The following is a 21,922-nucleotide window of genomic DNA, read 5'->3' on the forward strand; positions in this document are numbered from 1 at the left end:
CTCAGGTAATGATCCTAGGGTCCTGGGATTGAGGACTACATCAGGCTTTCCTGCTCAATGGGGAATGCTCAATGCCTGTTCTCACTCTCCAGCCCCCCCCCAAATAAATAAATAAAATCCTTTAAAAAAAAATGTACTGGGTGCCTGGGTGGCTCAGTGGGTTGAGCCGCTGCCTTCGGCTCGGGTCCTGATCTCAGGGTCCCGCATTGGGCTCTCTGCTCAGCAGGGAGCCTGCTTCCTCCTCTCTCTCTCTCTCTCTCTCTGCTCTGCCTCTCTGCCTACTTGTGATCTCTCTCTGTCAAATAAATAAATAAAATCTTTAAAAAAAAATGTACTGGAGCCTGACCATAAGATGCTAATCCAATCATCAGAAATCTCCAAAGATCAGAATCTCCAAGCATTCAATGAAAAAAAAGAGTGCAGCACTTGGCCTACTATAGATGGTATTACCATATGAATAACAGTTGGTTATCTGTCCCTACTGCACTTAAGAGACTGAGAACAAGAACACTTCAGAAGTATGACAAGGAAACAAAGGTGAGTAATTAGGTCTGTGATGGGGTAAAGACCCCTCAGAGTTCACCTCTTCTTCTGCTTTATAAAAGGCAGTATTTGGGGGCACCTGGGTGGCTCAGTGGGTTAAAGCCTCTGCCTTCAGCTCAGGTCATGATCCCAGGGTCCTGGGATTGAGCCCCGCAGGAGCCTGCTTCCTCTTTTCTCTGCCTGCCTCTCTGCCTACTTGTCGATCTCTGCCTGTCAAATAAATAAATAAAATCTTAAAAAAAAAAAAAGGCAGTATTTGGATCATCAGATTTACTGGTCAGTAAGTGTAACTCCAGAAGAAACTGTCACCCTTCTGGTTGGAGGCCATTGTGACAGGAGCACTGATACGGTTTGCCTAACATCCATATTCTAGGTATCACATGCGATGCCTAGAGATGAACTGCATCTATCCAGGGTTTACAATATAACATGGAAACAAAGAGCCAGAAATCCTGGCATGTGATCCAATACTGTATGAAGGATGGTAAATTTCTCACATGTTTTAGAGCTTTAATCTAGATGACTGTAGAGCACCAGACCAAAGCAAACTTAAAAAAAAAAAAAAGGCATTATCTCTAGTTTTGCAAAATTAATGTCCTTCTAGAGGAGACCTGAGTCCAAATTACAGGAAAGGAAATTTTATAGCTGTATTACAGACTCACAGGGATTTAAAAATGGAAAGGATGAGAGGGCAACCACAGCACTGAACTCATGCTGTTCTAAATTCTGCATTTCCATGGACAAAAAAAGGAAGAGGAAAAAGGAGGTCAAGTTCTTACATGAAGACAGAGTTTCAAATTTCCATCCATTGTTTAAACATATCTGAATGACTTATTTTGTCAAGGACCTGGAATCCGGAAAGCTTTGCCCTGTCAGCAATTTTTCTAATGTGCAGCCTCAAACTAAGGATGGAATTTTCCTTCCAAAATCACTAGCTACTAGCAGTCAGAAGCAAGAGTGACCTGGGTAATAGCCAGAGCAGTTACAGCAGTGATGAATGGCATTTTCCTCTTTAGATGCAGAGACTCTGGTTTAAACTTGTGACTGCCTTTAACATGGAAACAAGCAGATGGCAAAAGTTACACTTGACCTTCTTGCTTGGCTCCTGATGTCAATTTATATGGAGATGGCTCAGAAGAAGAATAAACTTCAGTGTTCCTTCTTGGCACACTATTTTCCTAAAACCATTTTCAGTAGTCATGTTGCACACAAGTGGGACTTCGTGTGTTTCTAAGGTCAGGGAGGAAAGAAGCCAACTGCTGGACTTGCTAGCTAAAAGAAATCATCTGGGTAGTTTTTCTGGTTGGAGGGGGCAGCATCACTGTTGGTAGGTACTTAACACAAAAACTTTTATGACTCTATGGCTAATCTGAAACACACGGTCTCTATGGAGTAAATGAAGATAAAATAGGAACGTATGCTTGTCTAGTGGAAAAATAAATCTATTAAAGTTCAGAACAATGGGGGAAGCATGTGTCCAAAGAAATTAAATACTGAAATGATTAAAAATTACTGTATGATCCAGTGATTCAATGCCTAGGTATATACTAAAAGGAATTGAGAAGGGGGGACTCAAAGAGATACTTGTATGTCAATATTCGTTGCCATTTTTCACGACACCCAAAAGGTGGAAACGACTCGAGTGCCCAAGAACAGACAAACAGATACACAAAATGTGGCAGATGCATGCAGTGGAATATACTCAGTCATAAAAAAGGAATGAAGCTTTTGAATATGAATGCAAATCCCAGATTAAAATGCCAGAACTCAGCAATAAATTAAAGAGACAATATACAGTGACATAGCAGGTAGGGTTAAATATTACAAAACCAAACCAAGGGGTGCCTGGGTGGCTTAGTCACCGGGCACCTGCCTTCGGCTCAGGTCATGATCGCAGAGCCTTGGGGTCGAGCCCCATATTGGGCTCCCTGTTTGGCAGGGAGTCTGCTTTTCCCTCTCCTTCTGCTCCTCCCCCCAACTCATGCTCTCTCTTTTACTCTCTCAAATAAATAAGACCTTAAAAAAAAAAAAAAGGCAAAACAAAAAGCTAAGCTAACTGATGAGATGGAAAAGTCATACGATCACCAGTAGAAGCTGAAAAGTCATATGATAAATTTCTATATCCATTTTCTGACAAACATGCTTAGTGAACCAAGGTCACAGGTCTAATTCCTTAACAGATACAAAATCCAGAAAACAAGTAAACATCACAATTCGTGTCTCTTTGCTTAGTTTGTTGGCATTAGTGCCCAGCACACAGAAGGCAAGCACTCAGTATTTACCGAGTGAGTGAATGAACAAATATATTAATTAGAGTCACTGTCATAAAATCAAGAACAAATTCCCTGCGGGGGGCACATGGAGGGCTCAGTCTGTTAAGCCTCTGCCTTCAGCTCAGGTCAGCATCCAAGCTCCTGGGATGAAAGCCCATATTGGGCTCCCTACTGAGCGTTCCCCCTGCTTGTGTGCTCCCCTTCTTAGGCTCGCTTGCTGTCTCTTTCTCACTGTCAAATAAATAAATAAAACCTTAAGAAAAAAAAAAAAAGAACAAATTGCCTGAGATCCCTACTTATTTAACACTGAAATATTACTCAGAAAGAGCATTTCTAAAACTTTTTATCTCAGGTCCCTTCATATCCCTGGAAATTACTGAGGGCCGCAAAGAGATTTTGTTTTTGTGGATTGTATCTACTGATATATATACCATATTGGAAATTAATGCTGAGAAATTTAAAAACCATTTATCTATTAATATATTTAAAAATAACAATAAGCTCCTTACACGTTAACATAAATAACATATTTTTATGAAAAATAACTCTATTGGGCACCTGGGTGGCTCAGTCATTAAACGTCTGTTTTCGGCTTGGGTCATGATCCCAGCATCCTGGGATCGAGCCCTGCATCAGGCTTCCGTCTCAGTGGGGAGTCTGTTTCTCCCTCTCCCTCTGCTGCTCCCCTGCTTGTGTTCTTGCTCTCTCTCTCAAATAAGTAAAATCTTCAAACAAAAAACTCTACCCAAACAAAACAAATTTCTTGAAAACAGTGTCACTGCTTCTATGCCTTTGCAATGATCTTCGGTGTCTACTGTAATAGAGGCCAGCTGGACTCGCACATATGCTTCTGTACTGACTCTGCTGTGATACGTTGTTATGGTTGAAAAATATGATGAGAATCGGGCTTCACACAGATAAGTAGTTAGAAAAGAAATATTTTAATACCTTTTTCAGGTGCTCGCTGATAATCCTCCTTGAAACGACATCAAACCTTGAAAAGTGGTGGCTTCTTAATGATTAGCTGCAATGTGGAACCTAAAATCTTTTTTTTTTTTTTTAAGATTTTTAAATTTATTTGACAGACAGAGAGCACCAGTAGGCAGAGAGTCAGGCAGAGAGAGAGAGAGGAGGAAGCAGGCTCCCAGCCGAAGCAGAGAGCCTGATGCGGGACTTGATCCCAGGACTCCGGGATCACGGCCAGAGCTGAAGGCAGCGGCTTAACCCAATGAGCCATCCAGGTGCCCCTGGAACCTAAAATCTTAATGAACTTCTCACACCATTCTACTTTAAAAGCCCTTGGTCAGCTGTGCTTTCGTCAAGGATGCAAGGAAAAATCTTAACTCTTCTTGAACCCATCAGAACTGAAGGCAACCAAATATCCTACAATCCAAGGAAGGCCAGGCTCCCCACGGACAAATGGGGACACCCATGGGCCACCACCTATGTGGCAGAGATGTTCAAGGAGCCAGAAAGGCATTAACTGCAATTTCTCACAGATTACCAGGGGCCACTTACTACTCGCACTGAGCCCTACCACCTCCAAGTCAGCACAACAGCTGAAGAACCCTAGGCTCAGAGAAGCTAATTAACTTGTCCAAAGTCACACCCAGTGGCACAGTCAAAACTTAAATTCAAAAGGTTTTTCACTTGACCCAGGCTGCCATCCCATGTTACATCAGTGACAACATCCAATCCCCCCAACGCTTAGAGAATTCAAAGGAAATGCTCACTCCTTCACTGTACACAGAGGAGAGAGAAGACAGCTGTTTGAATTCCTTATGGGTTGTCTTCAAATCACAGATTTTTAGAAGACAAGTGGCGAGGGGTTCCAATACTCAGCCGCCAAGTCACTGCCAAAACGTGCTGTGGAGGATCCTGTGCAGTAAATGGGACACAGCATGGTGCTAAGACCGGCCCAGTCTCTCTACAAGTCTTTGCCTCGACTACAGTCAGTAGCTCTACAAACAGGCCAAACTTAACACTCACTCAGAGTTAACCTCAAGTAAATGCAAACCAACCTTGACCTCTGCACCGGATGTCAGAAATCCTGGTTGGGGAGCCTCGATCAAAACCAGGGACTCCATTCCCCTACAAAAGTCTGCAGGCAAAACACAGAGCCCTAAAAACTCTCACAACCTGACTCCAGCACTGCCCCACTGGGTGGTCATGGTGCTTCCCTCCCAGGTCATTCTAAGGTCTTAGCAATTTCCAAAGGTTAATGTCTTCTGTGGACATTTTGAAAAAATACAATTCAAAAAAAATGTAAAAGAAACAAAAAACACCTAACCATTCTCAGTCACTACTGGAAAAACTTGAGCGTGTGCTTTAAAAGCTCAATTGCTTTAGAATTAGTATCTTTCAGCAGGAGGAAGTAAGTGCCATGCCCCCTCCCCTTCCTTTTCAAACTATTTATAGTCCCTTTAATAGTAATGCCATTTATTTTATTCCATTTACGGGCTTCATTTTCCTCCCAAAGAGAGGATGAGAGAGAATAAATTTGAAGTGATGAAGGAGAAAAATTCAAACCATCCTGCAAGAGAACTAACAAGTACAAATTCATAGCCCCACGTAACGAAGATCAATGTTATGCTGTGAACTGCCACCATTTACCTAGTGCAAGCTCTTGGGGAGCACAGCTATTTTTTTTTTTTTAAAAGATTTTATTTATTTATTTGACAGACAGAGATCACAAGTAGGCAGAGAGGCAGGCAGAGAGTGAGAGAGAGGAGGCAGCAGGCTCCCCGCGGAGCAGAGAGCCCGACGCGGGGCTCGATCCCAGGACCCCAGGACCATGACCTGAGCCGAAGGCAGAGGCTTTAACCCACTGAGCCACCCAGGCGCCCCATCTATTTTCATTCTAATGCCTGAATTAGATGAAAAGCTAATTTTGAGGGTGAAAAGCAAAGAACACTTTCTCCTTGGAAGGCAAGATGCTTTCCTGATTTAGTTAATAAATCTTATGATCTCTCCATGAAAAGAGAAGGCAAGTATGATTAGTCCCCTTTTCTGAGAAAATGGAGACACGGAAAATTTAAGAAACATGGCCCTGGACAGATACCAAGGACAGGAAGAAATTCTTTGTTTTCTGGGGCTGGCATTTGATACCAAAATGAGGATAAGGAAGAGAAGAGTAAGTCTCTCAAAGTATGCCACATGGCTCTGAACCCATCCTGTTCAACCGTTTCCTCTACAATGTGAATGAAGACAGAAGGCATGCCTGCAAGTCTGCTAATGATAAAACGGGGAGGTCATCAAGACTCCAAAAGGCCTCAACTGGCTAGGACAATCAAGCAGAACTAGCAAGAAGAAATGGGGTGTGTGGCAGGGGGTGGGGGGAGGACATAAAGTCCAGTACTTGATCTCAAAAGAATCTCTTAAACAAACAGAGGAGGGAAAAGTTGAAAAGTAGTTCATACGAAAAAAGACCTGGGGCAGATGTTGCAAACTGTTGGCACACACGTGTTTTGTTTGGCCTTCGCAGTATTTGTGGAAGACACTAAGCCAACATCTAAAAATCTGAAGAGTCACATAAAAATCCGGATTTCCGGCTTCTCTTGAAAAACTGATAGATCTGGCATCTCCGGGTCTGCACTGAGGGCTGACCACAGTCGGTCTGAACTGGGCTGTAGCTGTCTCCTTTTAGAAAGGGCATTCACTCATCCACAGGATACACGTGGATGCACACTGGCCTACTGAAGCCATTTAGGTTACTTTCTTAGCTCTGTGGGCATCTGTCTGCAACTTTTGACCTGGGGGTTTCGGAGAACTGCCAACTCGACTGTCAGCAGAAGCTAACAGCGGGACACAGCTGCCAGAAACTGCACCCAGTCTGAGGTGATGGGACAACAGTGTCTAAACCAGTGGTTCTTAACTTCTGAAGAGTCATGGATTCCTTAAAGAATTAAAAAAAAAAATCAATGAGTACTTTCTCAAGAAATTAATCTATTCATACAAAAATGAGTAATCAATTTCAGGAATTATAATAATGAATTTCAGTCCCCCTCAGCCCCCAGTTCCCACATTCACAGCACCAGTGCAGAACAAGGAGGCTGAGGCATCCCACTATGTGTCCACACAGCATGTCTACTCCTGGCTAGGAACCCCATTTTAAGAATGATGCTGGGTGGCTCAGTTGGTCGGACAGCTGCCTTCGGCTCAGGTCATGATCCCGGAGTCCTCGGATGGAGTCCCGCATAGGGCTCCCAGCTCCACGGGGAGTCTGCTTCTCTCTCTGACCTTCTCCTCGCTCATGTTCTCTCTCACTGTCTCTCTCTCAAATAAATAAAATCTTTAAAAAAAAAAAAAATTAAAAAAAAAAAAAAGAATGATGCTGACAAAAAAAAAAAAAAGAATGATGCTGACAAACTGCAAGGGAACTGGGATGATAAAGGGTCTGGAAATAAGATCACAGAGCTGAAGAAAGAATGGTTACCCTAGGAAAAGGAACACTAAGAAAGGAACATAATATCCATTTAAAATTTTAGAAACTATAATAAGGAAAAGGGATTAGGCTTGCACCGGTCCAGCTGGCACAACTAAGAGCAATGAGAAGTTACAATGAGGTCTATTTTACTATTTCAGTTCAGTCTAAGAAAGAAGTTTCTTACAATTAAAGCTGTTCAAAACTGGAAAAGACTGAGACTGCCCTGTAGAACAAAACGGTAGCTGCCCATCACCATGAGTGTCCAAGCAGAAGCAGGCCAGTGAATTGTCAGGGATGTCACAGAAAGGATTCCTGAACTGAGTGCAAGATTGTACTATGGATACCTAAAGCTTCTTACAATCAGATTCTGGTGAGCTGGGCTGGAGATGGCAATTAATAGTTTCTTCCCCTCCCAAACCTTAGTCTTGCTCTAATGCAACAGTAACATGGCAGCCAAGCTCTACTCCAGAGACAGAAGCCCAGGGGCTGATCCTTCTGGTGTTTCTCAGTGAGCATACTGGGAATTGGTCAAGCTTTGGCCACTCTTGAGATTTCACATGCCAACCTTTTCTTTTTCCAAGCCGCTCCTCTATTCACCTCTTTCTACCCGAGGTCAAGCTGTCTGTTTTAATTCTCAGGAAGCTGCATACAGTTCACAGCATATCAGATCATGTATTAGTTGAATTGACTCATCTTATCCACGAAGTTTGAAACATGTGGGCATTTAATTAAAGCTTTTGCCTGATGATTTCAGCAGAAGAAAATGGGGAGAATTCTGTGCCGTATTAACTTTGTATGAGCATCACAGTCTGGTTAGAAGAGGTCACAGACTAAGCCAGGACCAGTTCAAGTCTGCCACGTAGGAGGTGGTAAACAATCAAAGGTCTCCACAATGTGGAACTGAGTGCGAACCATGCAGCTGGTATTTCAGAAATCTCAGAAATCAAAGAAAGTGCCTTACTGTGTCTTCAATTTCTAAGTCACTGCCTCTTCAGAAATAGTTTTGTAGCGAGAACCACTGCTTTTCTAAAAAAATTTTGCTAAAAATATCTTTTAAGACACTGTGAAGGGGAAGTAAACATTTCCCCCTTCTTTAGAGATTAAAAAGCACATCAGTTCCGGTCAAACACGATCAAGATGAAATTTCCTTTGGTCCATAATACTGCCCTCCTCCCGAGTGTTCCTCAGAAGCTTCGGAAACAAGTTCTGAAAGCAGACTTTTCCCTCTATTCCAGGGAAGAGGGAAATCTGGGGCCTCTTGACCTATAAAACTCAGTATTTTGGAACATCCATAACTCTCCCAAGTCTGTGCCAGTCAAGTCAGAGTCTCTCTTCAGCAAACCACCAGCCAGCCAGAGCTGGACAGCAAGACTTTTACCCCTATGAGTTGACAAGGATGGGACCCAAATGCTCCTTGGGAAAAAAAAAAAAAAAAGTCTCGCCATCAGCTTGCATTACAAACTGCTGGAAAAGACAGATGGAGGGGATGACAGGAAAAGCAATTATTTCTTCTGGGCTTCCTTTCTGTCTGGATTGTAAGGAGACGAACACAAAATTCCACCACAGATTGAAATGCTATCTAAACATTCTTGAAAATGTGGTCTTGCTCTCTGAAATACGACCCGCCCCTGCGGCAGCAACCTGTAACCTATTAATATGGGAAGGTGGGGAAGGCCAACATTCCCACCGGCTGTCCCATCTGGGGCCCGACTCTCTACTACAGGGGGTTTGTGACCACAGGTTCAAACACAAACAACTAAATAAAAGATACAGGATCGACAAAGCATGACCCAACAGAAAAATCCTGATGAATCATTCACATTATTTTCCCATTCTTGGAATTTGATAAACCTGAGACTCCTGTAAAGTATTTTTTCCTGAGCTACTCTAAGAAGAGGCTGAGAGCCCAATGCGGGACCCGATCCCGGGGAGCCTGCTTCCTCCTCTCTCTCTCTCTCTCTGCCTGCCTCTCTGCCTACTTGTGATTTCTCTCTGTCAAATAAATAAATAAAAAATCTTTAAAAAAAAAAAAAAAAAAAAAAGAAGAGGCTGAATCACACGAAATAGTTGGGTTATTTCAAATGGTAGTCACTGGGGACTAGTCACACACAAATCAGGCTCTCAACAGCTTTGTGGGGACACACATTGATCAAAATGATGTTTTATGGTAAAGGGCTTTTGTTTCTTTGCAATAAATAAATAGTCTCATAGAGACCAAATATTCAATACAGTTGAATAAAACGTTACTGGTCTGAACATAAAGCCTATGTGTTGAGAAAAATACAGAGATGAGAAGATTCGATTCTTGCCTCAAGGAACTTATAAACTAGTCAAGGAGACAAGAAGTGTTCACTAATAAGTCAAAGGAGACCATGGAAATCAAATGGAAAGTACAGGCACAGGCCTGGGAGCTTGTGGGCGGAAAGCACATACATCTAGCTGAGGGATAGCAGGATAAATTTGCTCATCTGCAGAACGAGAAGTGTGGACCAAATGAGTTCCAATTCCCTTCTAGGTCTAAAATTCTGATCCTTTTGTATGTTCAGGTGAGCTAAACAGAAAATTTCATGGAGGATTTGAGGGGGCCCTTAGGTAAGATTTTGAGATGAAGTTACTAGAAGAAGAAGAGGAGAGAGATAATTTCAGGCAGAAAGAGGTCCATAGGTTCAGAAAGCACAGGGTGTGCTTGTAGAGCACGGAGTCTTCTATATGGATGGATCTCAGCAGGATGCAAAACTGGAAAGGCAGATTGAGGCCTTGAAGGCCAAGCAAAGAAACTTGGATTAAATTCGATAGACAGAGGCCACTGAGGTTTCTGAAGAGGTAGATGACAGGGCCAGACATATAGAAGGAAGGCTCAAGGGCGGAAGGAGGCAGGAGCATTTGCAGGTAACCTTGTTACTCTTGATTCCCTCCCAGCGCTCCATGTACACAGGCCACCCTGTGAAGTGGTGCTTCATGGGAGAAACCTAAATGACCAAAACAAAGCAATAAGAACTTAGAACCACGCAGGAACCAGGAAATCGGATCAGCTATAGGAAACTAATATGTCCATACAGAAATACTGATGATAACAACAAGGAAGAAGGTAGATACTTACATAGAGGCCAATGGAAGATGATTATTAGGAGGAAAAGAAAGTAGCAAAATGGAGGAGAAACAGAGGCAACGATAAAACTAAAAATGTAAAAGGAAGAAAAAGAGACTGGTAACACTGGTCAGCTACTAGCGGAAGAAACACGAGTATGAATGATCAGCACATTTATTCGTAGATGACACCTCCTACCCCCCGCCCCCAATTTGGGTAGCACGACGTATATCTGAAGAAATGGGCTGCACTGCAAGTCGAAGAGGACAAAAACACAGAACTGGAGTTACTACAGAGGCACACAGCGACCTGACTGAGTCAGTACTGAAGAGGGAAGAGCAGACACAGCATGAGAAGACTACAAAGGCGTGCTCAGAACCTTTATTATGACAGCAAGTTTTGAAATATGATGCCTAAACAGAACAGAATCCAAATAAAAAGGAAAATGGCTGATAGATAACATCTGCCCCCCGGTCGTTAACGGAGCCCTCCACCCCATACACTCCCTTCCCACCTTCATTCCCTTGCAACAGCCCTTCTTAGCTAGATCCAAAAAGAACTATAAAACTTGGAAGTGAATACATGTCTGACACAGAGGAGAAAGACAAGGCAACTCTGGTTTTCACACACGGGCTCGCACGGCCTTAGCCTGGGTGAGCTGTGCTACCATAGGCTCCTGCTTGCACAGGCAGTGAGTGAGAGCTCGCTGCTGATCTGGGCAGTCTACCTCCAGGATTAGTGGGACAAGTCAGGCACATTTCCTGCTGCGTATGGACACATCCCTAAGAAAGTGCTCTCTACAAGCAGGCAGATCAACATTTTGGTTGCTTGTTTGCCGGGTCATGAAGAAATCAGAAGAGAATGATTAATATGGAGGAATAAGTTACTTACTTGCCTGCCATCCTGCCCCACATTTGTTTGACCTCTTACAACAGTTCGAATATTGTCATCCAGTCTCCTAGGAAAAAGTTAAAGGATAAGAATGATTAAAACAACCTCCATTCTAAAGTGACCAAAAGATAAAAAGGTGACAGCGTACCCACCCACTTCCGCAGGTTGTACCTCCTTGTCCAGAAAACCAGACAGGTTAGAATGATCTAACCGAAGACCGAGGCCTTAGACCATAGCTAAGGCAGCAACAGTAATGTAAGAAGCCAAGTACAGTACAGACTGATGAGTAGTCCTTGTTTTTTAAAAAACGCTATTCTTGCTTAATATTCAGAGCTGTCCAAATGGGCCAGTGTAAGGTTTAATATTTTTCAATAGCAAAACCCAGGAATGACGATGTTGCTGAAACTTAACGGAACAAGTCAGAGAATTTGAAGTACCCTCCGCAAAACCCTCAGTTACTTCCTCAGGAGCCAGAGTGCTACATAAGATCCATGATGCACCCTCTGGGCCCTAACTGTGCAAGCTGTGTAGGATGTGGGTCTGTGACCTCTGGCTCTAATAGCGACCATTTAGTGGTCCCTCAATCAGAGAAATTTACATCAGTCAATTTCATTTTTCATGTAAAGAATCTTTTAAAGGTATATCGAGAGAAAGCCGAAAATAACCAGTTTGCAGTGATTTTTGGAACATTAGGGAATTCCCATTTTCTGTGCAAATCCCGGACATATTAGCAGTCTCTACCAGAATTGTTATAGCTGAAATCCACCAAAACAATGAGAGATGCCCAACTAAACAATACATTCAAGGCAAAGGTCTTCACTGAAAGACCCAAAGCTTGTAAGGAAAAAAGGAATCATCTCCTAGATTGAAAATGAAGGCTTCTCCTCATCAAAAATCAAACAAAACAAAACCAAACAACTAATTTGCCCTAATGACATTAACCATTACAGTATTAATTACAGTGAACAGACACTGAGCAGCTGCCATATGTCACAACTGGAAATCCAGATGTGGGCAAACCAGAATCAGGCTACTGGGGAGGAAAGACACTTGTCTAAGTCTGACAAGCACATTCGAGATTAATCACAACATTTAATCTTGGGTCACCACAAATACCAACCAGCAGATCTGACCATCCTGTTAGCTAGTATATGGCCACAGAATACATGTATATGCCCATCCTTGTATCTAAGCCTTAGGAGAACAAAAAAAGGTAAATCTGCTAAGGAAATAAAACCATTAAAACTACAATAGAGGGGCTCAGGGTTAAAGCCTCTGCCTTCCGCTCAGGTCATGATCCCAGGGTCCTGGAATCGAGCCCCGCATATTGGGCTCTCTGCTCAGCAAAGAGCCTGCTTCCTCCTCTCTCTCTGCCTGCCTCTCTGCCTACTTGTGATCTCTGTCTGTCAAATAAATAAATAAAATCTTTAAAAAATAACTGTCATCAACAGCAAACTTGAGATTTCAGTTTTCTAACAGATAAGTGTGATCCAGAACATGATTAACTAAATTAACAGCATGCTTTTCAGTAATTATTAATAATCATATGGGGTTACTTACCTTATTTTCAGTCTAATTTTGTTCACAACTTCATCTATGTTTGCCAGAGACTACAATAAAGAAGGAAAATGACAACTATTATTTCACTTTCTAGATCCTTTTATATGGAAATGATAAGCTATCAAACCTATTTATAACATCTCAAAACATTTAATCATAGTGTGATACAATTTTATTTTAAAAAAGTAATGGGGGGGGGTGCCTGGGTGGCTCAGTGGGTTAAAGCCTCTGCCTTCGGCTCAGGCCATGATCGCAGAGTCCTGGGATCGAGCTCCACATTGGGCTCTCTGCTCAGGGGGGAGCCTGCTTCCCTCTCTCTCTCTCTCTCTGCCTGCCGCTCTGCCTACTGTGATCTCTGTCAAATGGATAAATAAAATCTTTTAAAAAAAGAAATAAAAAAATAAAAATAAAAAAGTAATAGGGGTGCCTCGGTGGCTCAGTGGGTTAGGCATCCAACACTTGATTTTTTGACTCAGGTCATGATCTCAGTGAGATCTAGCCCCACCATGGGCTCTGCACTCGGGGCAGAGTCTGCTTAAGATTCATTCATTCTCTATCACTCTCTCCCTCCCCCCTCTCCCCATCTGCCACTCACCCAGCTCTATAAATAAATAAATAAAATCTTAAAAAAAAAAAAAAGTATAGCAGTTGTTGGCAACTATTGCAAATTCCAGCTTGGTATCTGTTTTTGTAAATACAGTTTTATTGGAACATAGTCATGTCCACTCATTTACCTATTATCCACAGCTGCCTTTGAGCTACAAGTGTGAAGCTGAAATAGCTGCAACACAAACAGAATGGGTTGGGGCACCTGGGTGGCTCAGTAGTTAAGCAACCCCCTTCAGCTCTAAATTGTACAACTCTACTTATACAGTTCAAAAATAAATGAGTGTATTCTCTCATGTTAGAAGCCAGCAGGACAGTAGTTATCTCTGAAGAAGGTAGTTACTGTGATGAGGTAAGAGGGGCCATCTAAAGACAAGGGCATCAGGGTGGCACAGTCAGTTAAGTGTCATAAGATCAAGCCCCAGGGTGGGTACCATGATCAACATGGAATCTCCTTGACATTCTCTGAGATTCTTTCCCTCTGCCCCCCAACACTCTCTAAAGTAAATAAATCTTTTTAAAAATAATATGTTGTATTAATGTCTTCTTTCTTTTTATTTATTTGTTTCAGAGAAAGAACATGACCAAGCAGGAAGAGGGGCAGAGGGAGAGGGGAAGCAGGCTCCCCACAGAACATGGAGCCCAACGCAGGGCTGGATCTCCCAACCAGGAGATCATGACCTGAGCAGAAACTAAGAGGTAGATGCCTAACTGACCGAGGTACCCAGGTACCCCCCCTTTTTTTTTTAAGATTTTATTTATCTGAGAGAGAGAGAGAGAACAAGCAAGAGAGTGAGAGGGCACAGGAGCAAGGGGTGGGGGAGAGGGAGAGGGAATCTCAAGCAGACTCCTAGCTGGGAACAGAGCCCACGCAGGGCTCAATCCCAGGACCATGAGATCATGACCTGAGCCAAAATTAAGAGTAGGATGCTCAACTGACTGAGCCACCCAGGCACCCCTAATATCTTATTTCTTGATCTGAATGGTGGTTACATGGTTGTAATCATTCTGTGAAAATTCATCAAATTATATACTTAAGATGTATGTATGCATCTATATTATACTGTATTTTGATGAATAAATCTATTTTTTTCTGAGTTTGTAGGTTCATCAGAAAAAATGCCTGGAAAGATAAATATTAGTAGCTTTATAATCTAAATCTACATAGTAGCTGTAAACTATGAAATCAGCAGCCAACAGCTGTATCTAAGAAAAGGATTTAATTTTTTTCTTCTTTTTGCCTATAAGTACTTACTAATTGCTCTACACTGGCTATCCACTGCTACCGTAATTATAATAAAGTTATTTGTATCTTAAAGACAATGACAAAACAATGGGACTACTTCCAACCTTAAGCCAGCAGAAAATGTGAGGAAATGGTGCCCCCTAGTGGAATATAGTACAATTACAGAGCACTTTTTTTTTTTTTAAGATTTTATTTATTTATTTGACAGAGAGAGATCACAAGTAGGCAGAGAGGCAGGCAGAGAGAGAGAGAGAGAGAGGAGGAAGCAGGCTCCCTGCTGAGCAGAGAGCCCAGTGTGGGACTCGATCCCAGGACCCTGAGATCATGACCCGAGCCAAAGGCAGCGGCTTAACCCACTGAGCCACCCAGGCGCCCCAATAGAGCACCATTTTAACTCAAGTTGTCAAAATGTAAATTTTAGAACTCTTTCCCTCTCCCCCAACAGATATTTTACCTGAAAAGGAATCGGGGGTAATGCAGGAATTGTGTTTATAAATTGCTACCAGCAACCTCTGGTGGCAGGAGGGGGCTAGGAGCCTGCCAAGAACCAGGTCACAATGTTTGAGATGTCAGACCAGGCCATTTACATCTTGTATGTTCTGACAAAGGCAATGGTTGCTTAGAATTTTCAGAAATCTAGATCAAGGTGATGATGAATCTCAGAGAAGAGAAGTTGTTTTAACTGATGAATTCTCTGTCCAGTCACTCTGAAACCAGCCTGGGTATAAGTCACCACCATGGTAAAAGGAGCTGAGTTTGTTGAGGACCTAGATTTGGCCCAGCTCTGCCACTACAAACCTGCTTAATGTACAGAGGGCAAGCTGTTCAGCCTCTCTGAATTTATACTTCCTCATGTATAAATTGGACACAACAGTTCCTACCCTGACTATCTCTGCTGGAACCCATTCCCTTAAAAACATTTTCTTGTTTTTGGTATTTAAAAAGAACTATTTTAAAAATGTTAACATTTGGAGAATCTGGGTGAAAGGCAGCCATGAATTCATTGTACTATTCTTGTATATTTTCTGAGAATGGATAATTATACCAAAATTTTAAAACAGTACGGGGCGCCTGGGTGGCTCAGTGGGTTAAGCCGCTGCCTTCGGCTCAGGTCATGATCTCAGGGTCCTGGGATCAAGCCCCGCATCGGGATCTCTGCTCAGCAGGGAGCCTGCTTCCCTCTCTCTCTCCCTCTCTGCCTGCCTCTCCATCTACTTGTGATTTCTCTCTGTAAAATAAATAAATAAAATCTTAAAAAAAAAAAAAAAAACAGTAATCTAGGGACACCTGGGTGGTTCAGTCGTTTAAGCGTCTGCCTTTGGCTCAGATCATGATCTTGGGGGTCCTGGGATCCAGATCCATGCCAAGCTCCTTGCTTAGTGGGAAGTTGGCTTCTCCCTCTCCCTTTGACCCTCTCTACCACTGGTACTCTCTCTCTCTCGCTCTCCCTGTTTCAAATAAATAAATAAATAAATAAAATATTTTTTAAAAATTGTAATGTATTTGAAATGGTAAAACATGGACATGACCAAAATGGCAATAGAACAAGTGAAGAAATAGTGAAAATCAAGGCTTCCTCTTCCCCTGTCCTGCCTGTCTCCCCCAGTTCTGCAGAGGCAAGGGCTCTGAGATGGTTTCTTTTGTACCTTCCCAGAAACAATCTATGTATTTAAAAATTATCCATAACTTACATCCCCTGCTTTAGGTAATGTGCAGTGTCTTGCATCATACTTTTTTCACTTAACAATGTAAGTTGGAGGTCATTCCGCAGCAGTAAATATTGCTTTGGGTGGTAGAGTAACCAATTCTTTTTTTTTTTTTTTAAGATTTTATTTATTTATTTGACAGAGATCACAAGTAGGCAGAGAGGCAGGCAGAAAGAGAGGAGGAAGCAGGCTCCCTGCTGAGCAGAGAGCCCGATGCGGGCCTCGATCCCAGGACCCTGAGATCATAACCTGAGCCGAAGGCGGAGGCTTTAACCCACTGAGCCACCCAGGCGCCCCAAGTAACCAATTCTTAATTAATACTCCTTAAACACGAAGGCCTTGCTTAAGCCATTACAGTTTTTCTAAGGAGAATAATTCAAAGTATGTATGCCTTCAGATATTCAACTGCATTTAAGGGAGCATTTATGGCCTAAATGGCCATAGTAGAAAAGTCAAAATAAATCAGGCCACATTTACTCGAGGGACTTTTATGTCACTACAGACACAGGGCAGGGAGGCTCTGGAACAAAGAATCCAGATCGGTGACCCTGGCTGCAGGTGATATATCCCCTCTTTGAGAATCACCTTTCTAGTGTAGGTATAATGCAGTTATACAGTTTTATTTTATCATTTAAAAATGTTTTAATTATTGAAAAGTATTCCCTGATTCTTTTTTTTTTTTAAGATTTTATTTATTTGACACAGAGAGTGAGCACAAGCAGGGGAAGCAGCAAGCAGAGGAAGAGGGAGAAGCAGGCTCCCTGCTGAACAGGGACCTGATGCGGGGCTCGATTCCAGGACCCTGAGATCATGACCTGAGCCAAAGGCAGAGGCTTAACCAACTGAGCCAACCAGGCTCCCCTGGAAGTCTTTTTGAATCTAAAAGCAATTCTTGCTGATTACAGAATATACAGACTCCCCCTCCCCGCCCCTCCATTAGAAAATAATCAATCACCATTAGCATCTTGGTATATTGCTTTCTACAGTTCCTTCTAAGCAAATATGTAGCTTAAAAACAAATTAAACTGGGATGATAAACAATCTGACATGTTATTGTTTTCACTTAACAACATAACACCTAGAGCACTTTGGGGGGGGTCATTAAAAATTTTTTAGATATAGCTTCACATTGAAGAGGAAAATTACCCAGAGCAGGCCCAGGCCAGGAGGCCCCAGAAGATGGAAAGTTACTAACAATAAGCTAGAGATCACCAGAAGCCCTACTGGGAGCAAGAAATAACCAGTCGCTTCTGCTTCTATAAACAGGCTTCCTGCCACAGGCTCCTTGACTACAGTTCCCACTTAAAGCAGTCCCTACTCCCCCAGTTTAAACCCACCCACAAGCCGGCAGCTTTGGAACCTAACTGCCTTCAGTCCCTATAAAAGCCCTATAACCCCATCGCTGGGGGCCCAGAACTTCAAGCATGAGCTCATCTGGGTCCGCCGGCCTAAAATAAATCCGAGTTCTCCTACTTCTCCAAAAGTCACTTGGTCTCTCACAGGTCTGATTATTTTTTTGCAACAACATGACTCTTCTTTCAAAGTTCTTGGTTATATTAGTTTTATATTCATTTTTAATAGATTTTATCTAGATTCCCCTAATCAAACCTCTAATGAAAACATGACAGGGTGCCTGGGTGGCTCAGTGGGTTAAGCCGCTGCCTTCGGCTCAGGTCATGATCTCAGGGTCCTGGGATCGAGTCCCGCATGGGGCTCTCTGCTCGGTGGGGAGCCTGCTTCCTCCTCTCTCTCTGCCTGCCTCTCCAACTACTTATGATTTCTCTCTGTCAAATAAATAAATAAAATCTTTAAAAAGAAAAAAAAGAAAACATGACAAATGATTACTTTGTTTTCTTCTAGGACACTAGAAGAGTTTCCCAGATTATTGCTAACAAACCTGGCTACTCTTCAGAACTACCCAGAGAGCCCTGATAAAGAGAGAAAACGGAGTTCCTCCTACTTGGACCTAGGGAGTTAGAAACATCCAGGGATCTCCTTGCCTCCCCGAACATACCTCCAGGCAACCACAGACTTCCAAGTTACTGCTGTTCAAAAGAACTCACACACACATCCTCCTCCTCCTTTAGGTGACACTAAATTTATTCTTGATATACTGACATCTACTTTAAATATGCTAAACTTATGATTCAGAAGAATTCACTGCAGGGCCCTGACTTGGGTGGCTTTTGCCCAAGATCTAGCAAGAGATTTCTAGAATTTCTAACAAGAATTTCTAAAAGAAATTCTAAATCATGCCACTATTTTCTGCTACCTTTCCATTAAGGTCCATGGGACTCTGGGTTGAACAATATATTACTAAATGAAAATCCGGGATTGGGGAAATAAAGGTAACCTTGTGTCATAAATGTTCTTAGTTTGCTATAAGAAACTGCACTACAGGGCACCTGGGTGGCTCACTGGGTTAAGCGGTTAAGCATCTGCCTTTAGCTAAGGTCCTAATTGGGATTAGTCCTGTCCGGCATTGGACTCCTTGCTTGGCAGGGAGCCTGTTTCTTCCTCTCCCTCTGTCGCTCCCTGGCTTGTGCTCTCGTGCTCTGTCAAATAAATAAATAAAATCTTTAAAAAAAAAGAAAAAAAAACCCTCACTACACATTATCATGTATGAGGAGGCATAATCAGACAAGACATATAACTGCATATGTGTTCTCATAAACATGCAGAGCTACCTTCAATAATTTAAAATAAAATACATATAAAAACATACCAGGAAAAAGTAAGAACCTGGCGGTTTCCTGAACAATTTGCAAATCTACCAGTTATTTTGGCTTTGATGAGTCAGCCTTCTTGACAGGGTGGGGCAGATGACATTTTCACGGCTAAAACTGCTGTTTTTATACCAATTGTTCCCAAATTTCTATCTCCAGCTAATTCCTAGAATTCCTTTCACAGAAAACAATGAGCTCTAAAGGCTATCTGTGAAATCTCAAAGACAATTACAGGGAATCATACCATTTCTCCAACTTCATTTTGAAAAATTAACATGTCCGTTAGAAAAAGTTCAGGAAGGATATACGCCAAGGGGTGCCTGGGTGGCTCAGTGGGTTAGAGCCTCCGCCTTCAGCTCGAGTCGTGATCCCAGGGTCCGGGGATCGAGCCTGGTCGGGCTCTCTGCTCAGCAGGGAGCCTGTTTCCCTTCCTCTCTCTCTCTCTCTCTCTTTCTGCCTGCCTCTCTGCCTACTTGTGTTCTCTGTCTGTCAAATAAATAAAGGATATATGCCAAAATACTAACAATTATGGGGATTATGATCTCCAGACTCAGATATTCCAAGTACATATTTCTACCTGGATGGTCCCAAAATGCTCAAAACTTAGCTCACTCTTAAGCCTACTCCTACCCTATTTACCACTGAAGCTTACTTTTCCTCCTTAGGCCCAATTTTAGGTAAAGGTGTCAACATCTACCCAGTCTGCAGGCTGGAAATCAAAGCTCAAAATCCTTCATTTGGTGCATAACGTGCAGCTGAAATGCCATTTCTTCTGTGAAGTCTGGATCCCTCAGACTTAGTAAGTAAGTGCTCTGTTTTCACAGTACACTACATGCTTCTTTCATAGCAACGCTACCACATTTAAGCTGAGCATTCTTTCTCCCTCTGGTCTTCCTGGTTCTCATCCCAAAAAAGCATGTTGGGGGTACCTGGGTGGCTCAGTAGTTAAGTGTCTGCCTTCAGATCAGGTCATGACCCCGGGGTCCTGGGACTGAATCCCGAGTTGGGCTCCCTGCTCAGCGGGGTGTCTGCTTCTCCCTCTACCCTTCCTTCTGCTCGTGATCTCTCTTTCTCTCTCTCTCAAAGCAATAAATAAAACCTAAAAAAAAATACCCCAAAACAAAAAAAAAACAAGCATGTTAACAAGGCGGTGAATACATCACTATTAAATGTTTAGAATGGTGTCTGGTACGCTCAATAAATGTTAATTATTATTAGAGTGGTCGCAGAACTTAGGACTCTTCTGAGAGCAAGCAACAAGTAATAATAGCTATACAAACAAGTCGTTGCAGAGTCATAATAACTTACTGCTAATCTGCCAATGGTGTAACTAGTACCCATCAAGGTAAACTGGAAGCCCTATGTTGGTAAGAGCCACATCTATCCTGTTTATCCTCCAGCCCCCAATTTCCTAGAGAGTGAGACAGAAGAGCTGTTTTTTGATTTGAGGAAATTTTAGGTTATAAGTCCTTTCAACCACCAAACTCTGACTTTTGACTCCCAAACAGCTTTCCAGTCTTGCTCTCTCCATCCCCGTGTTCACTCAGATTCTCCTGGTCCCTCTTAAGTGATCCATCACAGCAGTCTACTAACCGGTCTCCCTGCCTTCCAGGTCTGCCTTCCCCCAGTTCATCCTCCCCACTGTGGCCAGGTGGGATTTTGAAAATGTGACACTCTGATCCAGTAATGACCCTGATGAGAGTCCCTGAATGAACACCCCTGCCTAGTCACAGTCTCTGGTGTAGGGTATGCACATCCCCAAGAGGTTTGCAATAATGCTTATTAGAGTGTGAAGAGACAAACATTAAAACCTCTGTTTTTATTATGTAGATGACAAACACTACTAAAACCTCATTTATTTAAGATTGGTACTAGAATATGTGCATAAGATTTCGAGGGTATCCAAGCTTAAAATTTAGTTCAGTGAAAATGAGTTGTGTGGAATGAATTCTACCATGAGGTGTGTGGTATCCAAAAGAATGCAGTCTGCAAGGCCAAAGAACAAAGTTCCTTCAGGTTCCTGGCTCTGCCAACCCCTTTAGCCCCCACTTCCTAGAAGGCCACGCTCCCTGTGCATGCTCTGTGTTTCTCATCTCTGAGTCTGCCCTGTGCTTAGAAGGACCTTCTTTCCCTATCATCCTGGAAGATTTGCCTGGTGGTTTACTCTGCCTCATTGTGTTTTGCCAGACTGCCACAAACCTGGCCACTTTATAGGTATCAAGTGTCACTTTATAGGTTAAGTACCTCACACACAGAGACCTTCCCCGACCACCCATCTCAAGGAGCCCCTCCCCAGGCGGTCATGTTCTATCACTGTGCCTGCTTTTATCACAACATCAACGATGGTTTTCTTATATTAGTATTTATATATGTATTTGTTGATCTGTTTATTTTTTTCCTTACACTACACTCCATAAGACCAGAAACTTGCCTATCACATTTACCATTTCTCCCCAGTTTCTAAACAGCGCCTGGCGCTTAGTAGACACTTAAAAAATGTCTCTTAAGTGAAGGAATGACTCCTTTAAGATTTGGTGGAAGGGCTCCCTCCTCTCTGAGGTTTTGATCTTCTGAAGAATTGTTTCCCTGTTCCTCACTAAACCATTGCATAACTCTCTTCCAGTATTCACCAATGTCTCCCCCGAACCTTGATCACATACACTTCAAGGGAGCATGGATTAGGCATCATTCATTTTTGTGTCCCCAGCACCTAGCACAAGTTGACCAATAATACCTGACAGGTGCCCAATGAACCACTAAACATTTGCTGAATTCATAAATGAAAAACCAAGAACTCTAGCTGGTCTCCCAACTCTTTTTTTTTTTTTTTTTTTTAAAAAAAGGAGGCTCCATAAGC

General features: G+C 42.5%; 1 protein-coding gene across 2 annotated transcripts in view; it reads right to left on the reverse strand.

Annotated features, from left to right (window-relative positions):
• Positions 1-21,922, reverse strand: part of VPS53 (VPS53 subunit of GARP complex) — a 137,702-nt gene that overhangs the window by 112,729 nt on the left and 3,051 nt on the right. For both annotated transcript variants that reach the window (XM_082707067.1, XM_082707068.1), the window contains exons 3-4: positions 12,782-12,831; positions 11,222-11,288 (exon numbers count right to left, since the gene is read on the reverse strand). In XM_082707067.1, the coding sequence (XP_082563193.1) occupies positions 11,222-11,288; positions 12,782-12,831 (117 nt within the window). The remainder of the gene's footprint in view (positions 1-11,221; positions 11,289-12,781; positions 12,832-21,922) is intronic.

This window comes from Mustela nivalis (genome assembly GCF_964662115.1).
Source record: "Mustela nivalis genome assembly, chromosome: 17".
Classification (NCBI taxonomy): Eukaryota; Metazoa; Chordata; class Mammalia; order Carnivora; family Mustelidae; genus Mustela; species Mustela nivalis.